We start from the raw sequence: 24,547 nt of genomic DNA on the forward strand, positions 1-24,547 counted from the left end.
ACTTGTCTAAGATGCTGCTACGCTCAGAGGATGACCCTGGCAGGGTCCTGATGCTCCGGTAGTTGGGCAATAGCTGGTAGTTGTTGGCAGCAGGCAACATTAAATTAAGGTTGCTCTTTGTTCATCTAGCATGTTCCTATAGAGCTGGGTGGTGTGGTCAATGAAAAGCAACAGCCTTCCCTTTTCTCTTTTTCAAGTGTTGCATTAAAGTTGTGTGTGGGGAAAAAACAAAAACCTTGAAAAAAATACCTGGGGGGAAAAATGTTGTTGGGAACTGCTCTGTCTTGGAAGTGAGAGAAGTTTTTATCAGGTCTCATTTTGATACAACTGACATCAATTTATCAAGCTTAGATTGTGAAGCCACTTTATGACTTTTTGAAAGAAAGAGGAAGTGTGTACAACAGGGAAAATGTACACGGTGAATGGACTTTGTTAGCATTTTGGCCAGTGTCAGTATCGTGATAAGCAAACTTAGGCAATCCTGGGTTTTTGCCCATACCTGCTTGAAAAACTGATCTCAACAGTTACGTGTTATTTTAGTAAGAACATTTTAGGGAGGGATTCAAGTTTATTGGTGTGACAGAATTTTTTTCCATTCGAGCCTGAGGAAAGTGGTTCAGAAAGCAACACTGAGAGAGTATCTCTCTATTCACCCAGTGCAGCACTGAAATTAAGTGTACCTTTTACTTAATAAGGCTAAGGGAAGTATGTAAAAGGAGTTTGGATCTTACCAGGTATCCTGAATTATCATCAGTACCCTTGCAAAAAAGGAGGGGGAGAGTAGTAGTATTCAGATTATTAAGAGGTATCAAAATGGACTCGGGCTGTCCAGTCACATTTGCTGTGGTGGGACTTCAGCAGTGAGTGGGTGAAGGCACAACCCTGTCAGTGCAGACAAATGGGAGAGGGCAAGAAGATGAGCCCTGTTGCGAGTTTAAAGGATGTGTGTTTGTTTAATCTAGCACTGACAAGCCTAAGGTAGGATTTACATTTTTGGATAGTGGTCTGTTAATCATTACAGGGAAGAGGAAGCCAGTTTACTTGTCAGAGATAACTTAGGCTGGTGAGTAGGAAGCAGTGCTTCAGCTGGTGGCAGCAAAACACAGGAAGAGACTAGTCAAAAGCTGCCAGATTTTGTTTTACTGGATGAGTTAGTTACCAGCAATGCTGGCAGAACCCAGGAGTGGGTTGCACAGCACTAGTGCTGCACAGGCCAGAATCTAGGACTTTCTTGGGCAAAGGCTTTCAGTCCAGCATTTCAGCAGCTCCCCAGGAAGTGCAGCTTTTGCTACCAGGATGGGAAATGTAGCATTAATTGTGTCATTGTGAGGCCATGGAGAGGGCTTCAAGTGGGTTGGGTAGCCAGGAGGGAGCAGGAACCTGAGCAGCAGGGAAGAGCAGCATGGAGGTGGTAACCTTCCCAGCCCACCCCTTAGCAATAGACACTTGCATGTGGGGACCTTGGCTTGTCCCAGACACTGTCTCGCCACAACAAAGTGGAAAATTTTAACAAGTCATGATCATCATTTTATTTTAGAAGTTGACAGGATTTTGACACGAACTGAAGAGACTAAGAGTTAAAAACTGAAGCTGCGATAAGCTGAAAGTAGAAAAATATACTGTATGTAGATACAAAGGCTTGTTAAACTCATTAACATTATAAAGTGTACCAAAAGTTGTCTAAACAAACACGCACAATGTGTTAACGTGCATTCAATTCATCCTTTGAACTCCAGCTAAGCAGTGATTTCTGAGGCAGAAAGCTTCCTATCCCTATTGGCAGGGGAGTGTGAGGAGAGAAAACATCTTCCCCGACTGTCCCCAGTTGTTGGGAAACTTGGTTTACCTGAAGCAGGCCCTAATTGCAACAGAGCTTGGAGCAAAATAAAAGTATGAAGTTCTGCGTTCCGGGAGAGGAAGTTGTTTTAATTCCCTTATACACAGGGCCTTTGATTTGAGGGTGCTAAATGAAATGTCACTGACGCTCCACTTACTTCCCCTGAGCTGTCGAAACAACCTACAGAGAGACAGTTTTAGGTTCCTACCTCTGCTCAGATTCATAGTGATTGTTGTTAGGGTACTAGAGGCATTGAAGATTTCTTTCTTTTGCTCGAATTACATTTCCATGTTTTTCATCTCGCCCCTGAAGTTAAGCAGTAACACAGCGGCCAGGTTGTGAAGCGAAAAAAACCCACAATACTGTTTCTTTTAAAAAAAAACCCCAAACATGTAACATTTTTGAGTTCTACTGAAATCTATTTCTCAAAGCACTTGAAAGCTGAGGCAGAAGCAGCACTACTGGTAGGAGGCTACTTCTCTTTTTTTTTTTTTTTTGACCACTGAGACTTTAGATCTTGCCTATACTTTTATTCCAGCTTAAAGAGACTGCATATAGGGCATCAGTTCTTAATGTAATTTTAATAGGCTTCACTCCTGCCTTAAACCAGTTTTGTCTTCAGACTTTGTAGATAAACTGATTTTAGCTCAAAATCAACTGTATTCTTTTCTAGAAAGCATAATTAGGTTTCGGCAGTGAAAGTACCATATTGATAATGTAATAATTAAACAACAAGTTTCTAATTTGAGGTTCACTTAGACTGAAAATGGTCAGGCAATGAAGAGTTGCGTATATTTGAGACAGGTTAGATATTTTAAAAAAAATAACTGTACCATCCAGGTTTAAAAAGAGTAGCAGCTAAGCGCCACCAGTGTGAATTCATTAATTCAGCTGGCAGATTATTATAATTTATATGAATCTGTTGTATGCAGATGTTGACATCAGGCTTTAAAAGTCATCTAAGAAAGTTCTTTAAAGACACTGGTACAGTGCATTGCAATTGCAGAACAGTTATTTCCTGCAAGATCCCACTTCATAGTGAGTTAAAAGTGCCCATTTTCTCAACAGGAATAGGAATGTCACCTTGTCTATCAGATTCCAACTGCAGCAGAATACACTGAATTTTCTTGTCTTGCATAATTTTGTGCTTGTATGTCGTTGGAAGGCTATACCCTGATTGAAGGAAAAAATTCAAGATCATGAAGGCTTCCAATTCCTTATCCACTCTTCCTACAGAAAATAAGCACCTCCCTATACCCGTAGATACAAATAAGTCTTAGGCTTTCTTTAAACTGTGCAAATTAGATATTCAGAGTCTCCATCAGCATAAATCTGGCTTCTGTTCTGCTCGATGCCACTCTTCAGAGGTCAAAGTCAGTCTGTAAAGCAGACCCATCTTTCACTTGGCAAGCAAGGACAGCATCATGAATACTGTGAAACAGCAACTCTCTCGTTACAGTGTTATCAAAAAAATTTAGTCTTGTCAGCTCATTCATAACAGGGCCTACAAAAGAAAAAACAAACATGGCATCAGTGCATAAACTAAAGTACAAAGATAGAAGACAATTGTATCTCAGGAAGACGACGGCAACTTGTCCTCTTACTTGTTACTACTTCAAATATTCAAAATAGCCAGGTAGATCACATGCTACTTCTACTCCAAACGGGTAATTCTCTTATCCATACATACATAGAGGCCTATTCTTGGCAGAAGATGCTACAATTCCAAATATCAGAAACTTGGAATGTTGCAGGCTTTTCTCATTATTACAACAATTGCAAGATACAAAGTTTGGTGTGGCATTTACAATTTGCCAGCTGGAATGAATAGGAGCAGGATCTAGTCCTCATAGAACTCATTCCATCAGTGCTCTACTTTCACTAAAGTGAAAGCTCTAATGTATACGGGCTCGCTTTTCCTCAAATTCAATTTTAATTCAATTTTATGTGAAGTAAGTGCTGATACGACTGAGGCATCTGACAGCAGAAAATTCAGGGCCAGAAGGAAAGAGATAAAACACAAACTCTCCCATAAAGCTCACAATACCACCCCCCCCAAAAAAAAAACTCACCACTACAGCTGGCAATACAGACACAGACACCAACTTCTTTGTATTCTTTTATAATCTGCAACAGAGTTAAACTGAAGTTAAACGCAGGTATATCATTGTACACATTGCAGTTCTGAAAGATGTAAGCCAATTACTGTGAAAGTTGCACAGTCCACGTTCCGCAGTATTCAGCTAAAACTTACAGAGCTACAGAATGAAAATGGTGATTAGGTGAGATACTGGATTGTATTCAAGCTGGCATTTATGTCTCATACTGACAGGTTCCCTATTAGGTATCTCACAAGTCTTCCATGGGTTTTTCTAGGGGAAAAAAGCCCTACTTACTGATTTTAATGTTTTTGCTCCAACTGAATCCACAAAGTTCACTGGGGTAAAATCCAGAATTAAAGAGTGGATGTTTGTTTTGGGCTCCATGAAGTGTTCACGCTCATCAGGAGACATGTCTTGTACACTAGCATCTGCAGATGCAAATTTTCCATTTACAGGTAACTCATCATTTGCTATCTCGTGTTTTATACTTGCTTCCATGTCATTTGTCTGGGAGAGAAGATAAATAAAGCTTAATGACAGCTAATGCTTTTTCAGTGTAGATCCCCTTCCTCCCCATATTCATCTGTTCTTTCAGCCTTTAAAAGGGGTACAGCTCCTAACCATTACAGAAACTGGCTTTACAAGCACACATACTTCTATATCTTACATATATGAAGGTTTATTCTCTTACGCCCAGCCTTTCTACAGTCACATGCAAGCAGCTTAAAGCTGTTGTCTTAGGAGTGAATTATTCATTTCCTTCAAATACTGACACCTGTTCATATGTTTTTACTCCATTTCCATGCCTTATCCCTGCTGATCCTGTCAAGGCCTATATATTCAAAAGAAGCAATCGGGCTCTTAAGTTAGGCATTTGGTTGGCTCCCCATGGTAAAAAGCACACACCAGCTCCCACAACGGGGGTGAATTTAAACATGCACAAAATCACAAGCATGTTTCGAACAACCCTTCTCCATGTACCTGCCTCACTTAACCACGCCAGGATCAGCAGTGGGGATGGCACCTTTTTATTACAGGGGCTGCTAATTTGAATTAATTTTCTTATATCCTATTTCTGCATGATTATTCCAAGCGTGTGGGGAGGGGCACAGGTAGGGTCCCTCCAATTTCTGCCAACACCACTGCTGTGACAGTATGACAGTGTGGAAAGGCTCTGCTCCGCTGTGTGCTACCTGAATGTAATCAAGGTTCAACACAATTATCCAATCCAGCCATGAGCTGGGTAAGAGGATCCTTAATGCTGTTCTCTCAGTAGCCTGTCCACACTGAACAGTGCTTGCTCCCTAAGCCTTCCTACCTGAGTTGCGCTCTGTACCTTGTATAAACAAGAATGGTAACACCAGAAAGCAGCATGGTAGCTGATAAAGCAGAGGTAAATATTTACCGAAGAATTCACTAGTTTCAATACAGCTTTCTTTCTGAGTTTATTTGCTGCCTTTATTTCCCTGGCATGCCTCTTCTGGGCTTTTCTTCTTGCTGCTAATATGGCACAAGGGTCCACTCCAGTCTGCCGTGAAAAGAAAGCACAATCAGAGGAGATTCAGCTTGTTAGGATGATATTGCAGTATCAATTAGCACTGAATTCATCACTGTCATAAATTTAAAACACAAGCCTGCATTGTTCAGCTTCCCTTGGTGGGGGTGAGAACAGTATAAAGTAAGAAGGAATAATCTTGGCAAGCACTGTGTTAACAAGATGAGGAAGAGATGCATCACATTCTTGTCTTGAAATTAGAGAGTGCCATGTTTCAACTGAATGCTGATTCCAGTGCAGAGAGCAAAGGGGAAAGAAGTGCATTTGGATATAAATCACTAATACCTCTTGCTTTGTGAAGGTAAGTACCACCCACCTGTTTTGTACAAGACTCATCATGGGAGCTACAGAAAAATTTTTCAGAAGTTAGTAAGGGTGCAATTGCTACCAGGTCAGGCAGTTCTGCCTATAGCTAGTTCTGTTACTGCCATTCCCACCCAGGTTAGACAGGAGGTGAGGCATACTTTCTATGCAGGTAATTTGTTGCTTGTGAGAGGCATTAAATGCCCACAGTATTCCATGGTCTTACCACTCCAGTAAAGTTTGTCACCCAAAAAGAAAGGTTTTACTCCCAGACATTTTGTTTTCAGTGCAGTAACTACTTATTTCCTTCTGAAAAAAAATATGTTTGACCAGTTTGTGCTCTGCAACCACCAGACTTTCCATTCACAAGCAGTTAGCATTAAGCTACACTTTGTCTGTTTATTCCCACCCACCATGTGGTTGTTTCCTAAGATGATTTGCAGTTGGCTGGAGCGACACCTTCTCATATTTTACTGATCACCAGGGGCCACAGGCAGAGAAACACTGTGCTAAAGTGTTTCCCACTAAAGGGGCTGAAAGGTGAGCATATTTCAGAAGCAAGTTTGAATTTTCAAGACATAGACATTAAAGAATTTGCTTTACTCACCTTTTTCTTCAGAGCACTTGTATATGACTCGCTATTGGCAAAATAAAGTGATGCATTAGCTTGAAATATTTTTATTCCAGGATATTCTTTAACCTAAGGAAAAGAATATTGGATATGCACAATTAAGTATTGCCTGCACTAGAAGAAAAGCACCTTTGTGATCACAGGACGCATGAACATGCAGCCCAACAGCTGACCCTGAATGCCTGTCAGCATGTGTCAAAAAAGAAGGTCGGCACTGTTGTGAGCAAAGCCAATCAGAAGATCAGAACTTCCACATTTCCCAGTGTAATGTTGCACACAATCAATGCCATGTACCATTTCTCCTTCTTTATAACAATGAAACATACAGCCATAAAAAGGAACTAAATATTTGCAGTTCTCTGATGTTGCTATCTGCAGCTGGTATTAACATTAGGAGATCGTGCAGAACTAGGAATGCTTCCTTTTAGCCTCCCTTTTTACAGGCATAATGGCTTATTTCTCCCTCTCTCTTTCTTTTTCTTTCTTGTCTGCTCTTTCAAGTCTTTGGTTTTAAACAGGCCTTCAGAAATGTATCGATACCATTTCTTTCCTCTACTTTAAATTATGTCATCTCTAAACAGGCTGCACTCTGACATTTTACATGCAAACGATCTGGCCACCAGCAGAGATCCAGCCTGCCATATGCTGCCAACCTGACCTTTACACAGGAGGAGGAAATCCTAACTGCATTCAGTATAACAAAAATGGAGTCTACTCCTCTTTGCATACAGCTATAAACATGCCCACATGTACTTTTGCTTTGTATCATATTCAAACATAGGTTTTTATGGACTGGTTCCTTAATAAAAGGGGGATGTAGACTTCACAGCAGCATCTCTAAGAACATGGCAGAGAGCGCAGAAATTGTAGTTGCTGTTTGTGAACAAATATAGCATGTTTACATCCATTATATTGACAAAACATACTGCTTTCACTGACTTTTGGTTGAACAAAGTGGCATTTATAAGAGGCTAAGTACATGGTGAGCAATTGTGCCATTAATCATGTACACTTAATGAGCAGGGGATTGGCGGAGGCAGGGAGATGCTATTTTGAACAGTTTGTGCAATTCTAAAGAACAGATCAGTTTGGGCTCTGGGTTCCGTGGACTTCACGCACTACTGCCACACAAGTAAAGAAGGTGGCCTTGTATGCGCTTGTGTATATAGCAGATTTAGCAGCAGTATTCCTATAAAGCTTACCTTTTTGTACAAGCTAGTACAATGGAACTAGTATAAAGGTTACTTTTGATCACCTCCTGGTCAAATAACATGCAGTACAAAAAGCTAGCATTTTGAACAAAATAGCTTTTACTACTAAAATTAAATTTATTTTCCTCCCCTTCAACACAGGTGAATGCCAGGCAGACAGCACTATACGTGCAGTATGGTATGGCTAAGCAGCAAATTGCCACAGTCGCCTTTGCTTGACTACACAAACCCCTTCAATGCAGAAGAATACACTCCTACCTCTTCGTACTCTTCCATGTCACAGTAGATGTCGGTGTCAGGAATCTGACCAAGGATTCTGTATTGAGGGCTAGAGAGAAATGGAAGCAAATGTTCAGTATTATCACTTATAAGTGGTGAAGTGAGTATTCAATATAGACTGAAACTTATCTTAAATGGCCATTCTGCAGTGCCTGTCTGGTACAGACTTATCTAAACAGGGACAAATGCAGTGGGCAGTTTATGGCAGGAACATAATAAAATGGACGTTTGGTGACTAGGCAAGTTCACTTCTGTCAGTGCAAAAACAATTTATAGACTTAGCACTGTAATGTTGTCATTTTCTGAAAAGCATGGGCCAAAGCATGCAAAGGTACAGGGCACACTCTCTTCAGTGTGAACTGCTGCAACTCCATTGACTATCTTGAAAATATGGAAACTCATACCGGCAGAAAACATGCTGCAATTTCAAAGAGCCACTCTGCTTCCAGGACAGTGCCCGAGAAAGTAACATTCCAACCTCACAAGCAGCGTGACAGCAAAATACATTACTGTTCTGTTTGCAAGAACAAAACCATAAAGAGATGGCAGGAAAATACTCTTTATTTATGCAGAGCGGAAAACTCAGAATTTGGTTTCATTCCAATGCAGACTGAAACCAACACTTTTACACCTTTTTCACCTAGATATCCCAGACCTTGAGCCTAGAAGCCTCACATAACAGTCCTATCCACACATGCAAGAAATCATTTTGCTGTAGACCTGGAAAGCTTCACAGTAAAAACTTTGTCACTTTTAATGAGGAGAGAGGAGAAGTGATTTGAAAAACTAGAAAAGCAGGCACAATTTTCTGATGAATTAGAACTTTATTACAAAATAGCTAAACATTCATCTAGTGATAACCTAGCACAACCTCTGCTTGACTGTGACAATTAGTGCACACAAAATGTAATCATTTACTGAAACTAGCATCAAGCAGATTTGAATTTCTGAACTATAGGCATTAAAAACCCAAGAAGATTAACCAATATAAGAAATTAAAAATCTTCTGTTTATTATTGAAATTGCAAGTTTCGTGCCCTCTAGAAATTTTGTTCTCAGAAAAATAAAATGTGAACCCTGGATCAGAGCAACAGGGCATGACCTACATTATGAAGCAGATTCTATACCGCATGCAGTTGAAGAGGGTGGAAAGGTCTTCTGCTTATTTGCACCCCTTAACCAAACAAAACCACATAGAAGATCAGCAAACACTAATTTTGATAAAGAAGAAATCTGACCTTTGTGTTCTGTAAATAACGGTTATCATCGCAAATGCTACTGCAGTAAGCAAACCATAGTCTAGTCCCAGGAAAAGAGAAGCCACAAAAGCTACCACCCAGATGGCCTAAAACAAAGAAAAGCTCTGAATTATTATGCATCCTTTTTTGTTAACAGCAAAAACAGCAGCATAATTCAGCCTCAAAAACCTACGTATCGCTTTGGTTCAGGAATAGGCTATAATGTAATCCATCATGATAGCAGACTGTAATTACCTTAACCTTTCAGAAGAGCCTAAAAGCTCAAGGCGCACTAACATAACATCTGACAAACTGTCACATATTAATTAATGTCTTAAGTCCTGTTCTCCAAGGAATCCTATGTTAACATCAGACTCCAAATACCTTAGGACAAAAAAAAAAAATACACAAGGCCTGCAAGCAGCTCTCACTTACTTCCGTTAGCCAGTTAATCCAGGAGAAAAATGCCACCAGATTGTTCCCTGCAATACACTCTTAGTTCTGGCCCACTCCAGGCAGGTTTTTGATTTGTCTTAAAAGATGGCAAATACCTTCAAGTAGTTTTCTTTGTTACTCTGTATTTCGAATTCTTCTCAGACATTCCCACAGCAGCTCCTATAGCAACACTGCAAAAGCTTTGCTTTTACTTCAACCAAACTACTTCTGACCTGAGTTAAAGGTTGTTGAACAACAACAAAAAGCATTCTTGTCTGCAACAGATCACCCTGCTAGGGTACTTATAGCTCCATGTCTTACGTTCATCTGCAATGCAACACCAATTTGTAACTCCTTCATGAGTTTGTACCCTGTTTTGGGGGTTAGGAAGAAGAGGAACAACAAATTTAATACAGTAAAATATATGCACTGATCTATGTATTGCTCACCAGTTCAATCTTACTGGTTCTCCAGAAGTGTACAACGTCTCCAAACTGTTTAAACATTCCTTTCAGGTTCACCATTACAATTGCAGCTAGCACTGTCTAGGAATATCACACAAATACAATTTTCAGAAGCAAAATAAACCCAATGCCAAAGAAAAACTTCAAAGCATCACAAATAAGCATATTTCTGTGCTTTGTACAACTGATCAGTCTACTGAATAGATGTTCCATTTAAAAAAAAAAAACACTTTTCAAGTAGTTCAGTGGAGATATGCTTTTACTGGAGCTGCAGAAATGGCAAGCCAGAGTCAGTACAGTTTGATTTACTCTTTCCTGGCAAGAGAAATCACATATTCCTGAGCTCCATACAATTATAGTGCCTGAAGCAGCTAGGCTATAATCTCAAATTCAAGTTTCTCCACAATATACTGCAACATTTCCTGCAATTGTGATGTAGGTGTAACCCAAGGTACATCTCCTATAAAAAAAACCCCAGGAATTGCGTATCATCCTATGCATGCCCCAGAACCAAGCTTTTTTTCTTTTTAAGTGAGAATATATTTATTCACATAAATATATTTTTATACGACTAAGCAAAACTGCAACAAAACCAACTCGTCATGCCGAGCCATCACCTAGCCTCAACCCTTTCCCAGCTGAGCTGTTACTTTAAAAGAAAGTAGCTTTTTAACCTCTTCCCAGAATTCCTATGCTGCAAAGGGGAATTGTTTGAAAGTGTCTTTAGAACATTAAAATGGTAGAGTCCAGAACGTCCAATATTAAAAAAACAACAAAAAAAAGCATGACAGATCCTTCAAAATATTATTAATTTCTAGACTAACTTACAGCAAAAATGCATACAGAATTTAAAGGTTTCAGGAGCAAGGCCTAACTGTGTTTGCTTACTAATGATCCCACAACCTCTATTTTAAGCAAGACTTGCTGGCCTCCTGTTCACTGACAATGCAATGCCTAACAGGCAAAACTCCCTTACCTGTGGAAGTGGTTCAAAGAGGTATCCAATAGCCACAATTACCAACAGAACCATAATTGAAGAGAGTGCACCTGCAATCTGAACAAAAGAAGCAAGAAATGATGTCAGAGTATTAAGAAGTGCCCCCAAAGGGCAATATTACTGATTAGCTAACCCCTCTTGTGCTTTCCACAAGGCTGGTTGTTCAAGTGGCTTTTGATCCCTCCCACTCAGTTCATCCATTTTGACTGTCGTGCAGCCTGCTATCCTGGCCCAACCTGGATTTTAACATGGGAAACTCCAGTTACTCCTTCTGGCCCAGGCAGAGAAATCTGGCAATCTAGTGAAGCTTCAGACTTTAGCTTTGGAGCTTGAAAAAGCATACTTCCTTTGGCTCAAAATTTGGGTTTACATACCTGAGTTTTCCCACCGGTGCTTTCCTGAACAAGACTCCGAGACATTGAGCAAGTGATTGAAAAGCTTTGGAAAAATGACCCCACAGAGTTGCATATTCCCAAGGCAATAAGTTCCTGCATTAAACAATACAGCAAAACAAAAGGCAGTTATACCTAGTAACTGTATGAAGCTGCAGCTATCCATATGTATTAATAACCACGTCTTATTTACAGTGCTTTCTAGCAAACTTATTGCAGAGAATAAGCAACTTTATTGTAGCTTATACTTGTGGTTCTCACACATGTGCAAGTTGATGTAAGTTAAATAATCTGTTAAATAAAGTATCTGATGAAGCATTCACGAAATTTCCGATCCTTAGATGTTACTGTAATGAGTCACACTGAAAACTAAAATTAATGACAGCATTGCTTGTTTTGAGGATTTCCTCAACCTGGGGCTAACTTGAATTTTAACACTGAATATACATGGAAAATGGTTTCTCATACAAACACTGTTCATTGCTTCCCATTCTAGACTATCTGTTCAGTACTATTAGAATGAAGAGCAGCCTTGGCTGTGTTTCCATTGGTGGTAATCCATTGCTGTACATGAAAAAAAAGTGTGTCCACTGTTTCATCTGGAAGATCCCACAAGAGAACTGTTATCATGAGTGAGATCAGAACTCCATCTACCTCAGCACTGTGTTCCTGATGCCTAAGAATGTATTTGCTTTTAATAAGGCCTCCCCAGATTACTCTGCATCCCGCTATTTGTAACTGAGGTGATTTGAGTTACATGTTTTCAGTAGTTCTCAATGAGTTCTCTTTGCATTTGTACGATTCTTTTTTGATTCATTTAAACACTCAGCATGCACTGCATCAGGTGACAAGGAGTTCTATAGTTTAACATCCAGGTAAAGCACCATCTGGCACACCTCCTGAGGAAAAAGATCTCGATGCTTAACTCAGGTCAGTGATGATTACTTTAACTAACATAAATAGCGCTGATTCCATTCATGCAGCTACGGATTTGTCCTCTTCTCTCTCTGGGTAACAGAAAACAATGATATGAAGGATGCCAGTTGTAAAACTCTATAGGTGAAAGTCTTTTAAACTCCATTTACTCTCAGAGGAAGACAGCCATTTTGAGAAGGGGGGACAGCTGATCCGTGCTGTGTCAGATGCTTGCTCTAGGAAATGAGTTACAGCATATGAACTCTCTGTCTCCCTTGACACCACAATGATATCAACCAATAATCCAATTGCAGTATTAATCCTACATTGCACAGGAAGGACAGAGGTGGTGAGGATGACATATCATTTTGGTTTTAGAGAGTCCCTAACCACAGCCTTTATTATTCAATTCATGATCAGAATGCTAACTACGGACAGGGCCACTTGCTGCCCCAGAAAATGACGAGCTGCCTATTTGCAATGGGTGGGAATAAAAAGAAACTATAACACATAATTGGAATTTCTAAACCTTAGATAATAGTTCTCCAACACATAAAGCATTGTATTTATCACATGGGAACTATATGCTTTGCTCTATTACAGAAAGCAGAGATAAGTAGCTGCTCATCAGGACAGTAGGCTAAGTAATGTCTGTCCCAACAATTAATATTCATCCATATGTCCAAGTCTAACAGAAGCAAGTTTCCCAAAATGAAGCTAAAAGTGAAACCAGTTATTAAAACACAGCCAGAAGAAGAATTTAAAATAATTCCTGGCATTTAAATGTGTAGGCTGTCAAAAACCTGACCTGATTCCACTATGAAAGAAAAACTCATTTTTGTCCAATATTCCATTCTACTTTATCGATGTAACAAAGGTGCTGCTGAGAATTTTCAAAGCAACCCGAATACTTTTACCTGATTCCCATCAATGGTGTAACCATGTTTAAGGGCAAAGATCTTGGCCATTGATACAGCCATTGAAAATCCAACTATTGCTATTGCTATTGCATCCACAAATATTGCTGGGATGAGCTGAATCTCAGGAACTGCTGGTGCACGCAACCTTGGAAATGAAATAAATATTTAAAAATTATTGTAATAAAAGCTACATGCCATATGGAAAAGGTATAGTTTGAATAAGAATATATCGTCCCTACCCTTGAGGAATATTCCCAACAACATCCACTCTGTATGACTCACTCAGATTCATTCCAGCTGAAACACCCGTGCCAATAATTACCTAAAAATCCACAAGCACATTTGTAAACATCAGCTAGAAAGAGATAAAGCCACCTGAAGAACTGATAAGAGTTAGCTGATTATGAGTAATACACACAAGGGATTACATTTATTTGTCAATCAGTTTTGTAAGAGGTAGGGGGTAAAGAAGCAGATAAAAAAGGAGAAAGTATCACAATTTTCCCTCTATCATGTTCAACCCCCACTGATTTTATCAAGTTTTCTTGGAAACAGTTAAATAGAACATGCTATGGTATGATCTGAATCACTCGAATTCCCTCTGCCTGAGCCAAGCTCAGGCAGAATAGTGTACTGGGAAATTAAATGCAAGGACAAGCCAAGGACATCTGAACTGCCATATTTTCATGTTCATAACCTGCATACTATCTGTAAACAGAACTGGTGCAGCAGCAGTGAAAGGAACACGTGTAAGATCGCTTTGCTATTGCCTTACTATCAAACAATACCCTATTACACCACCTCCATCATCTCTCAACAGCATCCCTTTTTCTTGTTCCTTCTCTCTAGATTGCACCCACACCTTCAGTTATCCCTTTCTCAACTCTGATTTTGTACAGGTTGTTTGAGAGCTCTAGTTATCCAAGAACTCGTTTTTAAATCCAACCACTTTTAAAGGTGAAAGGTTATCTGAGATGTGGGCTTTGTAAGTATTAAGATAGTCTGCTTTATCCATGTATTTCAGAGTAGTCATTTGAAACAGAATCAATGCTGCAGTCAGTGATCAGTCTCAGAAACAGAGAAAGGAAGGTTAAGTATGAAGTTCCACTGGTTCCTGCTTTTCTTTGTACCACTGCATTTTAAAAAGCAAGCAAGCCCTGCAGAACCTCTGAAACTGGCATCTCTAAGAACCTCCTTCAGGAGGGGGTTCTGAGCTCTTGGACCCCAAGTGCGAAATGCCACTGAGAGGCATGTCTTGCAGAGAATCATTCAGGTGCTGAAACTCCAGGACAGAATGGGTTTTACAACAAATCTCCACCTGCCCATTGCCATAGGGGACTATGGATGTTTAACTGGGTTTTCAACTCTTTAGGACTTTACGCCTAAAACTTGGGCAAGTCAGTCCCTAACCTTATGAGTATCCAAACCTTCAACTGGATCCAGCCTCAAATCAATTAAGTTCAAGAGAAGTTACTCTAAAGCTCAGTAAGACTTGATAGAAAATGAGATAGTTTCTACAGCTTTAGAATAGTTATATAATTTAGCTATAGAATTTCACAACTGCCTTACCACAATGATCTCCATAGGAATAGGAACTGGGAGCTGCTTCTTAAACCGGAAATTTATTTCCTTGCCAATCAACAGTAGAACAATGCATGTTAATCCAACAATCAATGCAGCAATATTGGTCGTTGTTATTTTTGAAAGCACAGCAGCTATGCTCTGTAAGACAACGGAAGTATCATAATTATTCCTAAGAAAATCTAATCTTCATGGAGATTTGCCACAAAAGAGCAAATTATACATTGCTATTCAGCTGTGTTTGTATTCTGCATTTATAACCACAGTGAATCAGTGCCTCACCAAAATCCCCATTGTTCCCACAAAAACCAGAATTTCAAAGTATCTCAGTGACGGAGATGCACTTGCAATCATTTACAATATCAGTCTTCCTCAAATGGGGCAAAAATTAGGAGAAAAAACTATCATGGGGCAAAAAGTCTAAACTAAACCACATCTCTTATCCTCAACATTTTCACACATATTTCATACTGGCAGCTACCTGAAAGCAATAAATGCAAACTCCTTCTAATACCTTCAAATATTCTTTCGCAAGTCACATCTACTTAGAGCTGCATAAACCATTCTAAAATGATAAAGCTGCTGATACAACCATTGAGGTTACCATAACAATTTGATTAAATAACAGTGATCTTGCAACACTGCTGAACTGGCCATTATTCCAAGTATCTTTTAGTTGAAAACACTATTAAAAGGGCGTTAGGAAAGAAAGCTTGCTGGAACACACAAGTTACTACAGGGTAAATGATTCCCCCACCAATTACTCCTCCTTCTTCCACTGCATTTAGAAAAAAATAAAAATAAATAAATGACCTCTGGAGAGGTCTTTGAAAGAAGATGTAGATACCCTTTCTTAGACAGTAGGAAAATTACAGCAACTATCAAGATATTATACATTCAAGATGTCCAGGTAGTACATCTTGAATGTATACCTTCCCTCCTATTTGTTTGACAATTAGTAAGTCTGGTTTCCGGACTAGTGAAATAAACAGCAAATTTAGGAATTAATTATTAGTGCAGCCTTGTTTCCAAAAGGTTTGTTATATCTGCACAACTATACAAGAAAGATTCCCACAAAGTATTTCTATAGCCTCCATGTAGTCAAAACCTTGATGCTTCATTATTGCTGAGCCATTGATCTGCTCAAAAGCTTGGGTTTTCACAGATATCTGAGATCTTCCCTATTCTTCCACTCAGGAGTTCTTGTCTGCAAAATCAGAGCACTGATTTTGTGATAACAACTTGGGGCTTCTAGACTGTCAGGCAAACCAGATTCAGATGCGTGTCAACTCTGCTTGTTCATAACAGCAAGAAAAGTAATGCTCATGTGAACTTAAAAACTTTGATTGTTGTTTCAATTAGAAATGTCCCTTTAAACAAATAATTTGCTGCATGGGATCCATCACATTTTTTTCAGAGCACAATTGTCAATTTTAAATTCAAGTGATCAAGAGCTTTTGGTTTTACTTAAGTCATAATAACCAAATCATAGCTTTACACTGCATGGTTTTTCTTCTGTCCTCTTGCATGCCTATGCGTTAGACAGAAGGTGAGTGGAAGATTAGGCTATGAGCTATGTCAAATACTGGACCCCTACATGCTCTGAACAATCAGTTTTAATGCTTAGGGTCTTCGATAAATAGCGATGTTTCACACTGCGTATCCTTATTTCAAAATAGTTTTTCCCCACTACTCTAAAGAACAGGTACATTTATGATGACACAGCACTTTGTGTTCCACCACACTACAAAACAGCTTACAGACAGGAAATGAAGAATACTCCCATCAGGAATTGCGTGTGAAGTTAAAGAAATACAAACTGGGCAAAGTTCTGAGAACAACATTTTCCTAGCTTTGCAAAACTTGTCTGATCTACAGTGAAGCATTTTAGTAGCACATTTTCCCACGATGTACAAGAGACTTGCTTCAATGAACATTATCTGTTCATATTACAAAACTACATTTAGCAGAATCCTAAAATCTGCCCATCTCAGACTGTGCTGATCTATCAAGTCGCACCCAAGCTGTACTTTAAGATGCTTATATATTGCTATGGCATTTAAAGACCTCATACCCAGTTTTGAATACTGAAGCATTATTCTACTTAGTGACAAAATAATTAAAACCAGAAAATAGGAAAAGGCTTAAGTACTAGATCCAGACAATGCATAATTTGCATGTTTAGTAAATGTAGTTACTCACATACACAACTGAGAGGGGTCCACTATATCGGTTAGTCTTAATGCCAAGGAGATACTTTAATTGAGAAGTAAAAACATGAACTGCAGCAGCAGTAGTAAATCCTCGCACCAGAGGCTCTGTTAGATAGATGGCTACAAATCCAAATCGAAGGAGACCTAAACACAACTAATGAAGAAGAGAAATATTAACCATGGGACTCCCGCTGTAGCCTGAACATCAGCACTATATAGCAGACAGGCCATAGGACAACTCTTCTTACCTTGATGCCCAAGCCAGATCAGGCAAACCTGAACGTGGCCTTTCTAAAGCCACAGTTCAGTAAGCAGCCATCAGTGCATCAGATCTTCCATGCCACTGGCAGTTGCAATGTGGGATATGGGTAAACATATGTGTTTGTATGCATTTATGGACAAATTAGAGAACATCAGGTTGAGTTTTTCTGATGGGATACGAAAAAATGAAAGGGGGGAGGTCCCATTTTTCCCAGTCAAGCCAAGATGCCAAAGACTTGCCTCCAGTGTATGCACCCTCACTTCTGCTATGTGGCTGCCATGAAGCAGCCTGTATTCTACGCAGTGCAGTGCTGAAGCACAAGTCTATTGACAGGGGATCTGCCATGACCCAGCACCCCTTGCAACTACAAGTCTAGCAGCAGCATCTGAACTTGCCCTTACACCAAACTGCAAGCACTTACCTGGATAATTCCTGAAAGAAAGGCGAGAGTCACAGCTACCTGTACCCTCTTGGTATCCCTAGCATTGTAATATTCAAGGGAATCTGTAACATTGGTAGAATTATAGCCTACAGAAATAATTTCATCAGGCACTTGTCTCACAGCAACGCCGCCAACCATCATACTAATCACAGCAAAGGTGCCTGAAATAAGAGGGAGAAGAAAATAATTGGTTAAAATCCTGGTGGGTTTTTTTTAGGAGTGGTTCTTATTAAGAGATATGTAAAATTAAACTATAATAGAGTTTTCTACCTAAATATTGTATTTTTCAGTCCCAGAATCTGCTAAAGTACTCAGCACCATTAAAGCTAGTTAGATGGTGAACATACACCTTTACGGTAAGTAAACACCATCAGTTTTTTCTATCTCAGTTTCTATTATGCAAATTAAAGATTCATCCTGGCCACACAGACAGTCAATTACAGCGATGAAATTATAGTTCAGGAGTTCACAGCACACATTTCTAGATCTAATCTGATAAAAGATGCTCTTCTATTCCCTCCTAAGTAGGATGGAGAAATTAACAATAAGAAATACTGCTAATGTTTGACACGTTTGTGTTTCTCATGATCACTTAAATTTGAATTTATGGAAAAGAACTACACTTTCTATTTCTCCAGTTTTATTTTTTACAACTTTATTAAACACACGCACACACACAGACTTTCAGTTATCCATACAGATATACCTATTGATATGTGCTTGGAGGTTCCAAAAAAAGTATATAGAAAGACAGGATAAAATGAAGAATATAGGCCAAACACTGGGGGAACAGCTGCCAGCAAAGCATAGGCTAAACCTAGAAAACAGACACAAATATGTATGTTAGGCAAACAACAGAAGGAACCATGTGAAGCAAAAGGATTTAAGCCTACTAAAATTGAACTCACCTAACAGGAAATCTAGTGACATATTTGTGACATGTTTGATGTCACATATTTGTGACATAGTGACATGTTTAAAAAACAAGAAGTCTTGCAGGGAATACTGTTTAATATGTATAATACTGTAGGGCAGTGCCTAGAAACCTGGTGGTTTGAGTTAGGAAACCAGAAGTCTCTAATTACAGGCACTGCAGATGTGCTTGTGTGTGTTTGTGTGTACATCTGTGCACCTGTGCACTCACTGTTTTGCCTTGTGGCTGGAAGTACTTCTTAATAGCCAACAAACCCTTTCTGTTGCTTTTGTTTTCATCTGTCAAAAAATGTACTTAGAAACACCCAAAACCCCATAACCAGTGGGACAAGTTTGATTTTTTTTTTCCTCCTTTTCTCATCAGAAATGATTTTCATGGTAATCTATGACTGATTAAACACTTCCCTCCTCCCTCACCTCAGAATGAGTGGGATGACATAACAGTTCCCGCAAAACATGCTCTAAAATGTAAAATAAGCAGAGAATCATTGCTTACAATCTGTAAGGTCATAGATCTTATACAGTCTGGTATTATTCCCCAAAATGAAGTCCTTTTTGTTATTAAGCCCTGTCCAGCTCCACGCAGCAGAAGTGTGATCCGCACCATTCCTATTTCTAGCGGGGGCTGGCAAGCACAGTAATGGAGCTGTGGGGGAACAGCTCTAAGGGACACCGGGGAGGGACAACTTCCACGGTGCTCCCCCTCTGCGTGACTGAGCGTGTGCTTATCATGGGACCAGGCTCACAAGCAAATCGTGTGCACCATGTGATACAGCACGTAACTGTCCCGAGCAATTCCAGCAAACTCAATAGTTCTACACGGCTTGCATCAATGAGAATTAGACACCAGAACTGAACAACTGTGTCTTGGGAAGAAAACACTGCATCCTGGCTTGGCTTGACTCTCCAGTTCACCTTCACAAGTGCAGACTCATGACACCTGAGGAAGCTGTGTGTTCTTACCACACTTGGGCAGACTGGTCCAAGTTAGGACTGAAAAGCTCAATGGCCCAGTGCAAATTACAAAAGGAAGCAATAGTTCACCCACCATGGAGAGCTTAGTGATACTTGAAAATACCTCTCCCTATTAATTTATTTTTAAATTGAGAGACAAAGCATCAGGTTACAACAAAAGAACAAAAACAGGGAGGGATATTCTGTGTCATCCAAGCACTCTTATGCAGTGTAATAGTTCACACAGCTTTGCTCATGCCCTAAGCAATGTCTGAGTCTTAACCAAGAATTCATATTCCTATCAGAACTGGGCTCATGATACTGTTTATTCTCTTGCAGCAATGAGCTTTTCGTTAAGTACTTCTGAAACTCATCCCACATACATTCTCTGCCCCAGAGGCTACCTCTCATGCCAAGAGTATCAGCAGAACAGCCTGTACTATAACAGCCTGGCCTTTAATATGGTGATGAACTTAACAGTACAAGTGACCAGAACTGAAAACCAGTGGTTTCAAAAGCATGAGGGTGGGTCTATGTGAAGTTCCTGATCTGAATACCCCTTTATTCCTTTTCCTTTGTACTGGCATTTTTAAAGGGTGTCACTGCCAAGGAAATAAAGATATATTGACATGACAGAAGTTCACACTTAAACACCCTCGTCATTGTAGTTCTGCCTGGAATGATTCCCAGGCTTCTTTGAACTCATGCTCGCTATAATTACATCCATTCCAGAAAAAACGAAGTTCAACTTTTGTCTCTTTAGAAAGGGAAAGATTAGGAGCAGTTTAAGGGCATGTTTGCAGTCACCGAAGGAAAGAATAATGTTTAGTTTAAAACAATGTCACAAAATTAAGTATAAAGTTCACTGCTGACCACTTAAATTTTAGCATCCTTATCTGGTCATCACATAAACTATGTTTCTGTATACAACTGGTAATGTTTGTGTCTAGCATATGACAGATTTGCCTGACAGTTAACCACATTACTTATCAGTTTAAGATAAGTTGATGTTTATATTTGTGTAGAAAGAAAAAATATCCTTAATTATAAAAAAAACGCACAAAACCAGGAAGCTACAAAAATAAAGAAGTCAACTGCACAGACTAAGTTAGGATATTCCACTGCTTTAATGGGTTACTGCCTATTAAAATCTAGGCTTCTTGGATTTACAGATTAATTCTTCAGACCTGCCTCAGCCTAAAGTGGAACAAGTGAGGCAGAAATATGAAATAAGCCAAAATGCAAGTAAACTTACATATGCTTAAATACATTACCTTTAGCATGAGGACTCCTCTGGGCTGGGCTCTGCACAAACTCAAGAATTCCCTCTACTCCAAGACCTCCTGGGGAAATCTACTGGGACTGTGGCAGCCGTCATGAAGCTGCCATTCCTAGAGCAGTGATAGCACCTCATAATGATACTGCTGTAAAAATGCTGTCACTTTCTAACCCCACAGCAGTTCTGAAACTGCTGATAGTCAGGTGTCAGGCTGAACAAAAGATTCCACTGGTCCAGTCACCAAGAGCTGAACAGAACAGTGAACACTGGCTTTCTCTTTATCTTTGCCTCCTCCTGCTTCAGGGCCAGGCTCCACCTGGGTTGAAACTTCCAAGTAATTTAATAGAAATTCCACAGATTTGCACTCTTGTTATAGAAGATACTTTTGATTTATTTCCACCATGTAAATTATTACCCACTACTATGGTTCCAGCTTAAACTGATGACTTCTAGCCTTAAGAGAAAAAGAGGGGTAAGTCTGATTTCTTGCACGTTCTTCGCTGGTTGAATTTAGTTTGGTTACTTTGCAACAGTTGCTCTCCTGAAACATTATGTCTATATGTCTATTAGATACCGCTACCCTCTGTGGGAAACTTGCTACAACTTTCAGGATGATGGGATCAGAAAATAACTGGGTGTATTTAGCAAAGGTTTAGGCATGCACTTAAAACTGTGAAAAGCTGTTCTGTCATCAAAAGCTATTGGTATTGATCAGAGCGGTAAGCTTCCTTCAGAGTTTGCTGCATATCACTGACTTGCAGTTTTAAGGGAATCTTCATTAGGGGCTGGTCTGCAGAATGTTGTATTGATCTCCACACACACACCTGAAATACACATCCTAGTATCATGAGCACCTGTCCAGGAAGCCGAGCACTACCATAAAAGCACACACAGGAAAAGCAAAGAGGAGGATAAACAAATCCAGAGGGATACTCACCTTGAGGAAGCTGCATAACCCCAGTGCTTATACCTGAGATAATGTCTCCTAATAAGTATTCCTTCACTGGGTAACGGGGAAGCCATTTTAAAATTGGTAAGAAACTGTAAAGATGAGACTTGGCTTTCTTAGAAGAACAACTGAAAATACAAAGCAGAAAAAGTTACACACTAGCAGGGGACAAACTGGTGGAAAAAATTGTCTTTCATCCCTATGCAGGGAAACAGCTCCCTTAAAGGCAGGCTCAGAGCCCTGATGACAGTAATTTCTGGACAAAGCTTAAGCACAAACAAACATGACTCCAGTTCATTTAGCCCTTTATCACATGTTGGTTGCTGTTCACAAACCTTATGGAATTGGAGAAGAGAATCACAGTCTTGTGAGACTGGAGGTCAGTGGGAAGTGAAACTGTTCAAGTCCATGCACAATTGAGCAGCTACACAACACTTTTTGCTGAGATCATTCCTAGTAACAATCCCCTGAGGATAACTTGCTTTCTGATAGCGGTTTTTACTCAAAGTAATTTGCAATGCTTTTCCCTGTTTTTATTTACTATTTGCATGCTTTATACTTTTTTGATTATAACATTTTACATTATTATGCTTTTTTTTTTTGAACTATTATTTTACGAATGCTTGTTACTATCACTGGTACTGATAGGCTAACTTTAAGGCTATTTGAGAACATAACCCTTCTTTACCCTGAAAGGAAAGGCACTGAAGCCAGCAACACTGATCCTTGTGTCTCTTAGCAGAGTTATTAACCTTTTGAAACCCTGACTCATGACAAATGAATAGAGCCAGGAAATAAGTATCTCTATGCAGTACTGCCATGCATCATATTTTGATTGTATTGTGGCAAGAAAGCTTAACCTTGGATAAAAATATAACACTGGGAACATATAAATGCTTTTCTGTGTAGGGGAAGTGCAAGAGAACTGCAGAGATTTGTTAACATTTCTGAATTATCATGGGACTAAATTGCATGGTGAAGCAGCTTATCGCTAAAAGTGAGAGAGGAACTAGAATCATCCACGCTTCTCTGTGTTTACGCAGATTGACTCACAAGAAGTCATAGCTCAGGAGGATTTTGATCCACATATTTTTTATTCAGGACTGGTAAGTTTTTTGAAGTGGAATTAGGTGCCATTAGCATTAGAATGGTCATTCCATTAGCCAAAACAAGTCTCCAAATGTCAAAGCATGTGAACAGGAATATTTTACAGACAAGCAGTCAGGCAGAAATCACTTGTCTTGCAGAACAAGGTTCTAGCAAGAAATTTAATCAACTCTGCAAATGAAGCATGGATAAATGTAAAGCTAATGAGAACTTAACTAGAGTAAGTTTTTCTTCATCATCCTCTGGTACCACAGAGGAAGAGTTGCACAGTTAAAGACATTTCCTGACTAACCAGATGATACTTAGATTCTAAGGCAGTTAGCTAAAAGCTACAGAACGCCTCTATTAAGTCCTTAGCAGACTAATACTTTAGATTTCTACATAGCTGTCATACATCTCCATTCTTCTTCCATGAAAGGATCATGTGAAGCACAAATTTGGCTGTTAAGTGTTTCCACGTAAAAACAACAGATATTTTTCTGGATCTTACGAATTCATGTCACATGATTTGACTAATACTTCACATTCCTATGCTCTATATTTTTCCTTTGCACTTTGATGAAGGCAATTCAACTAATTTATCCAGTCTTTTGTAATACAGCTATATATTAACATATGAAAACACATATACAACTTCACCACAGTCTTGCTGAATAATCAAAAAACTAGTGCTTTCATATTTTAGGTTTTTGTGAAGAGATTACCAGCTATGTGCATGAATCAATTAAGAATTAGAATATTTCTAACCAATAAAATAAAGACAAGACAAAAACCCCTACCGACAAGAATGCGCAATCTTCTGCCTTAAAGTCTGAGGTGTTCTTTCTCGTCTGTGCAACTGTTCTTGCAAAAGCTTTTGGTTATATATTGGTCTCTCCACACAATACCTCTGGGTTTGCTCAAGACACGCTTCATGTTCCTGAGCGTGTTCCATAGTTGATCTCATGGAGCAGAAGCCAAGGACGAACAGTTCCACAGTCTCCACTGAAAAACCTGGCTGCAAACAAAGTAAGTTTGGTTACTTTTTTAACCTTGGATTTGGCATTTTCTTTCAAAGAATATATTTTGACAAGCTAGAGGCAAGAACTGTGAATGCAGTTTAAAAGCACTAATTAGATAGTCTGTAACAGCAGTAAGTAAATAAACCATACTCACAATCTTTACTATATGGAAGCCATTAATTTATGCTTCTCTTAGGTAAAGAAAGCTTTTGCGTTAATTACTCTGTAAATAATTGCAGAAACAAAATTGGAAGGTTATATTCATGCTTATCTGGATTTTCCCTCCTCAGTTTTTAAAGGAAATGTCAGTGTCGAAGGGAGATTACTTTATTGCTGAGTTACTTTCTGCTTACTCACAAACTGTCACATCTATCTCCAAAAGACAGAATTCCAATTTTAACACTGAAAAAGCCACTTTCATTCCAGATAGCCAGTTGCTTCCTGCATCCGTCCACCTGCTTTCTCCTCCGTTTCAGAGGCTTCTTTTTCCAGACAGCATGTCACGGATGCACAATTCACTACTTTCAAGAAGTTATTCTTTCAATGG

The 24,547-nt window shown here is 39.3% G+C and overlaps 1 protein-coding gene across 3 annotated transcripts; it reads right to left on the reverse strand.

Annotated features, from left to right (window-relative positions):
- Nucleotides 1–1,519: 1,519 nt before the first annotated feature.
- On the reverse strand, nt 1,520–23,984 carry SLC26A5 (solute carrier family 26 member 5). Of its 3 annotated transcripts, none has more exons than XM_009814974.2 (18): nt 23,779–23,984; nt 21,881–22,020; nt 18,484–18,594; nt 17,757–17,938; nt 17,063–17,227; nt 14,849–15,001; nt 13,519–13,601; nt 13,277–13,424; nt 11,427–11,540; nt 11,032–11,109; nt 10,041–10,136; nt 9,157–9,263; nt 7,898–7,967; nt 6,405–6,497; nt 5,345–5,467; nt 4,234–4,446; nt 3,910–3,964; nt 1,520–3,341 (listed from the first exon to the last, which is right to left on the reverse strand). In XM_009814974.2, exons 1-18 carry the CDS (start codon nt 23,943–23,945, stop codon nt 3,199–3,201), a joined length of 2,241 nt encoding a protein of 746 aa, XP_009813276.2. In that variant the 5' UTR covers nt 23,946–23,984; the 3' UTR covers nt 1,520–3,198. The 3 variants fall into 3 exon arrangements, with proteins under 3 accessions (XP_009813276.2, XP_059673303.1, XP_059673304.1); XM_059817320.1 differs by having other exon boundaries at nt 5,357–5,467; nt 23,779–23,978; XM_059817321.1 differs by lacking the exon at nt 17,063–17,227 and having other exon boundaries at nt 23,779–23,978.
- Between the last annotated feature and the right edge of the window lie 563 nt (nt 23,985–24,547).

The sequence above is a fragment of the Gavia stellata genome, chromosome 4 (assembly GCF_030936135.1).
Source record: "Gavia stellata isolate bGavSte3 chromosome 4, bGavSte3.hap2, whole genome shotgun sequence".
Classification (NCBI taxonomy): Eukaryota; Metazoa; Chordata; class Aves; order Gaviiformes; family Gaviidae; genus Gavia; species Gavia stellata.

Bases quoted from the DNA above. Each gene is read 5' to 3' on its own strand.
- SLC26A5 (XM_009814974.2), bottom strand. From the start codon at position 23,945: ATGAGATCAACTATGGAACACGCTCAGGAACATGAAGCGTGTCTTGAG. The intron at 6,498-7,897 runs GTAGGAGTGTAT...TCTTTTCCTTAG, and splicing joins ACATGGAAGAGTACGAAGAG to GTTAAAGAATATCCTGGAAT. The intron at 3,342-3,909 runs GTGAGTTTTTTT...TTTCTTTTGTAG, and splicing joins CTGTATTGCCAGCTGTAGTG to GCCCTGTTATGAATGAGCTG.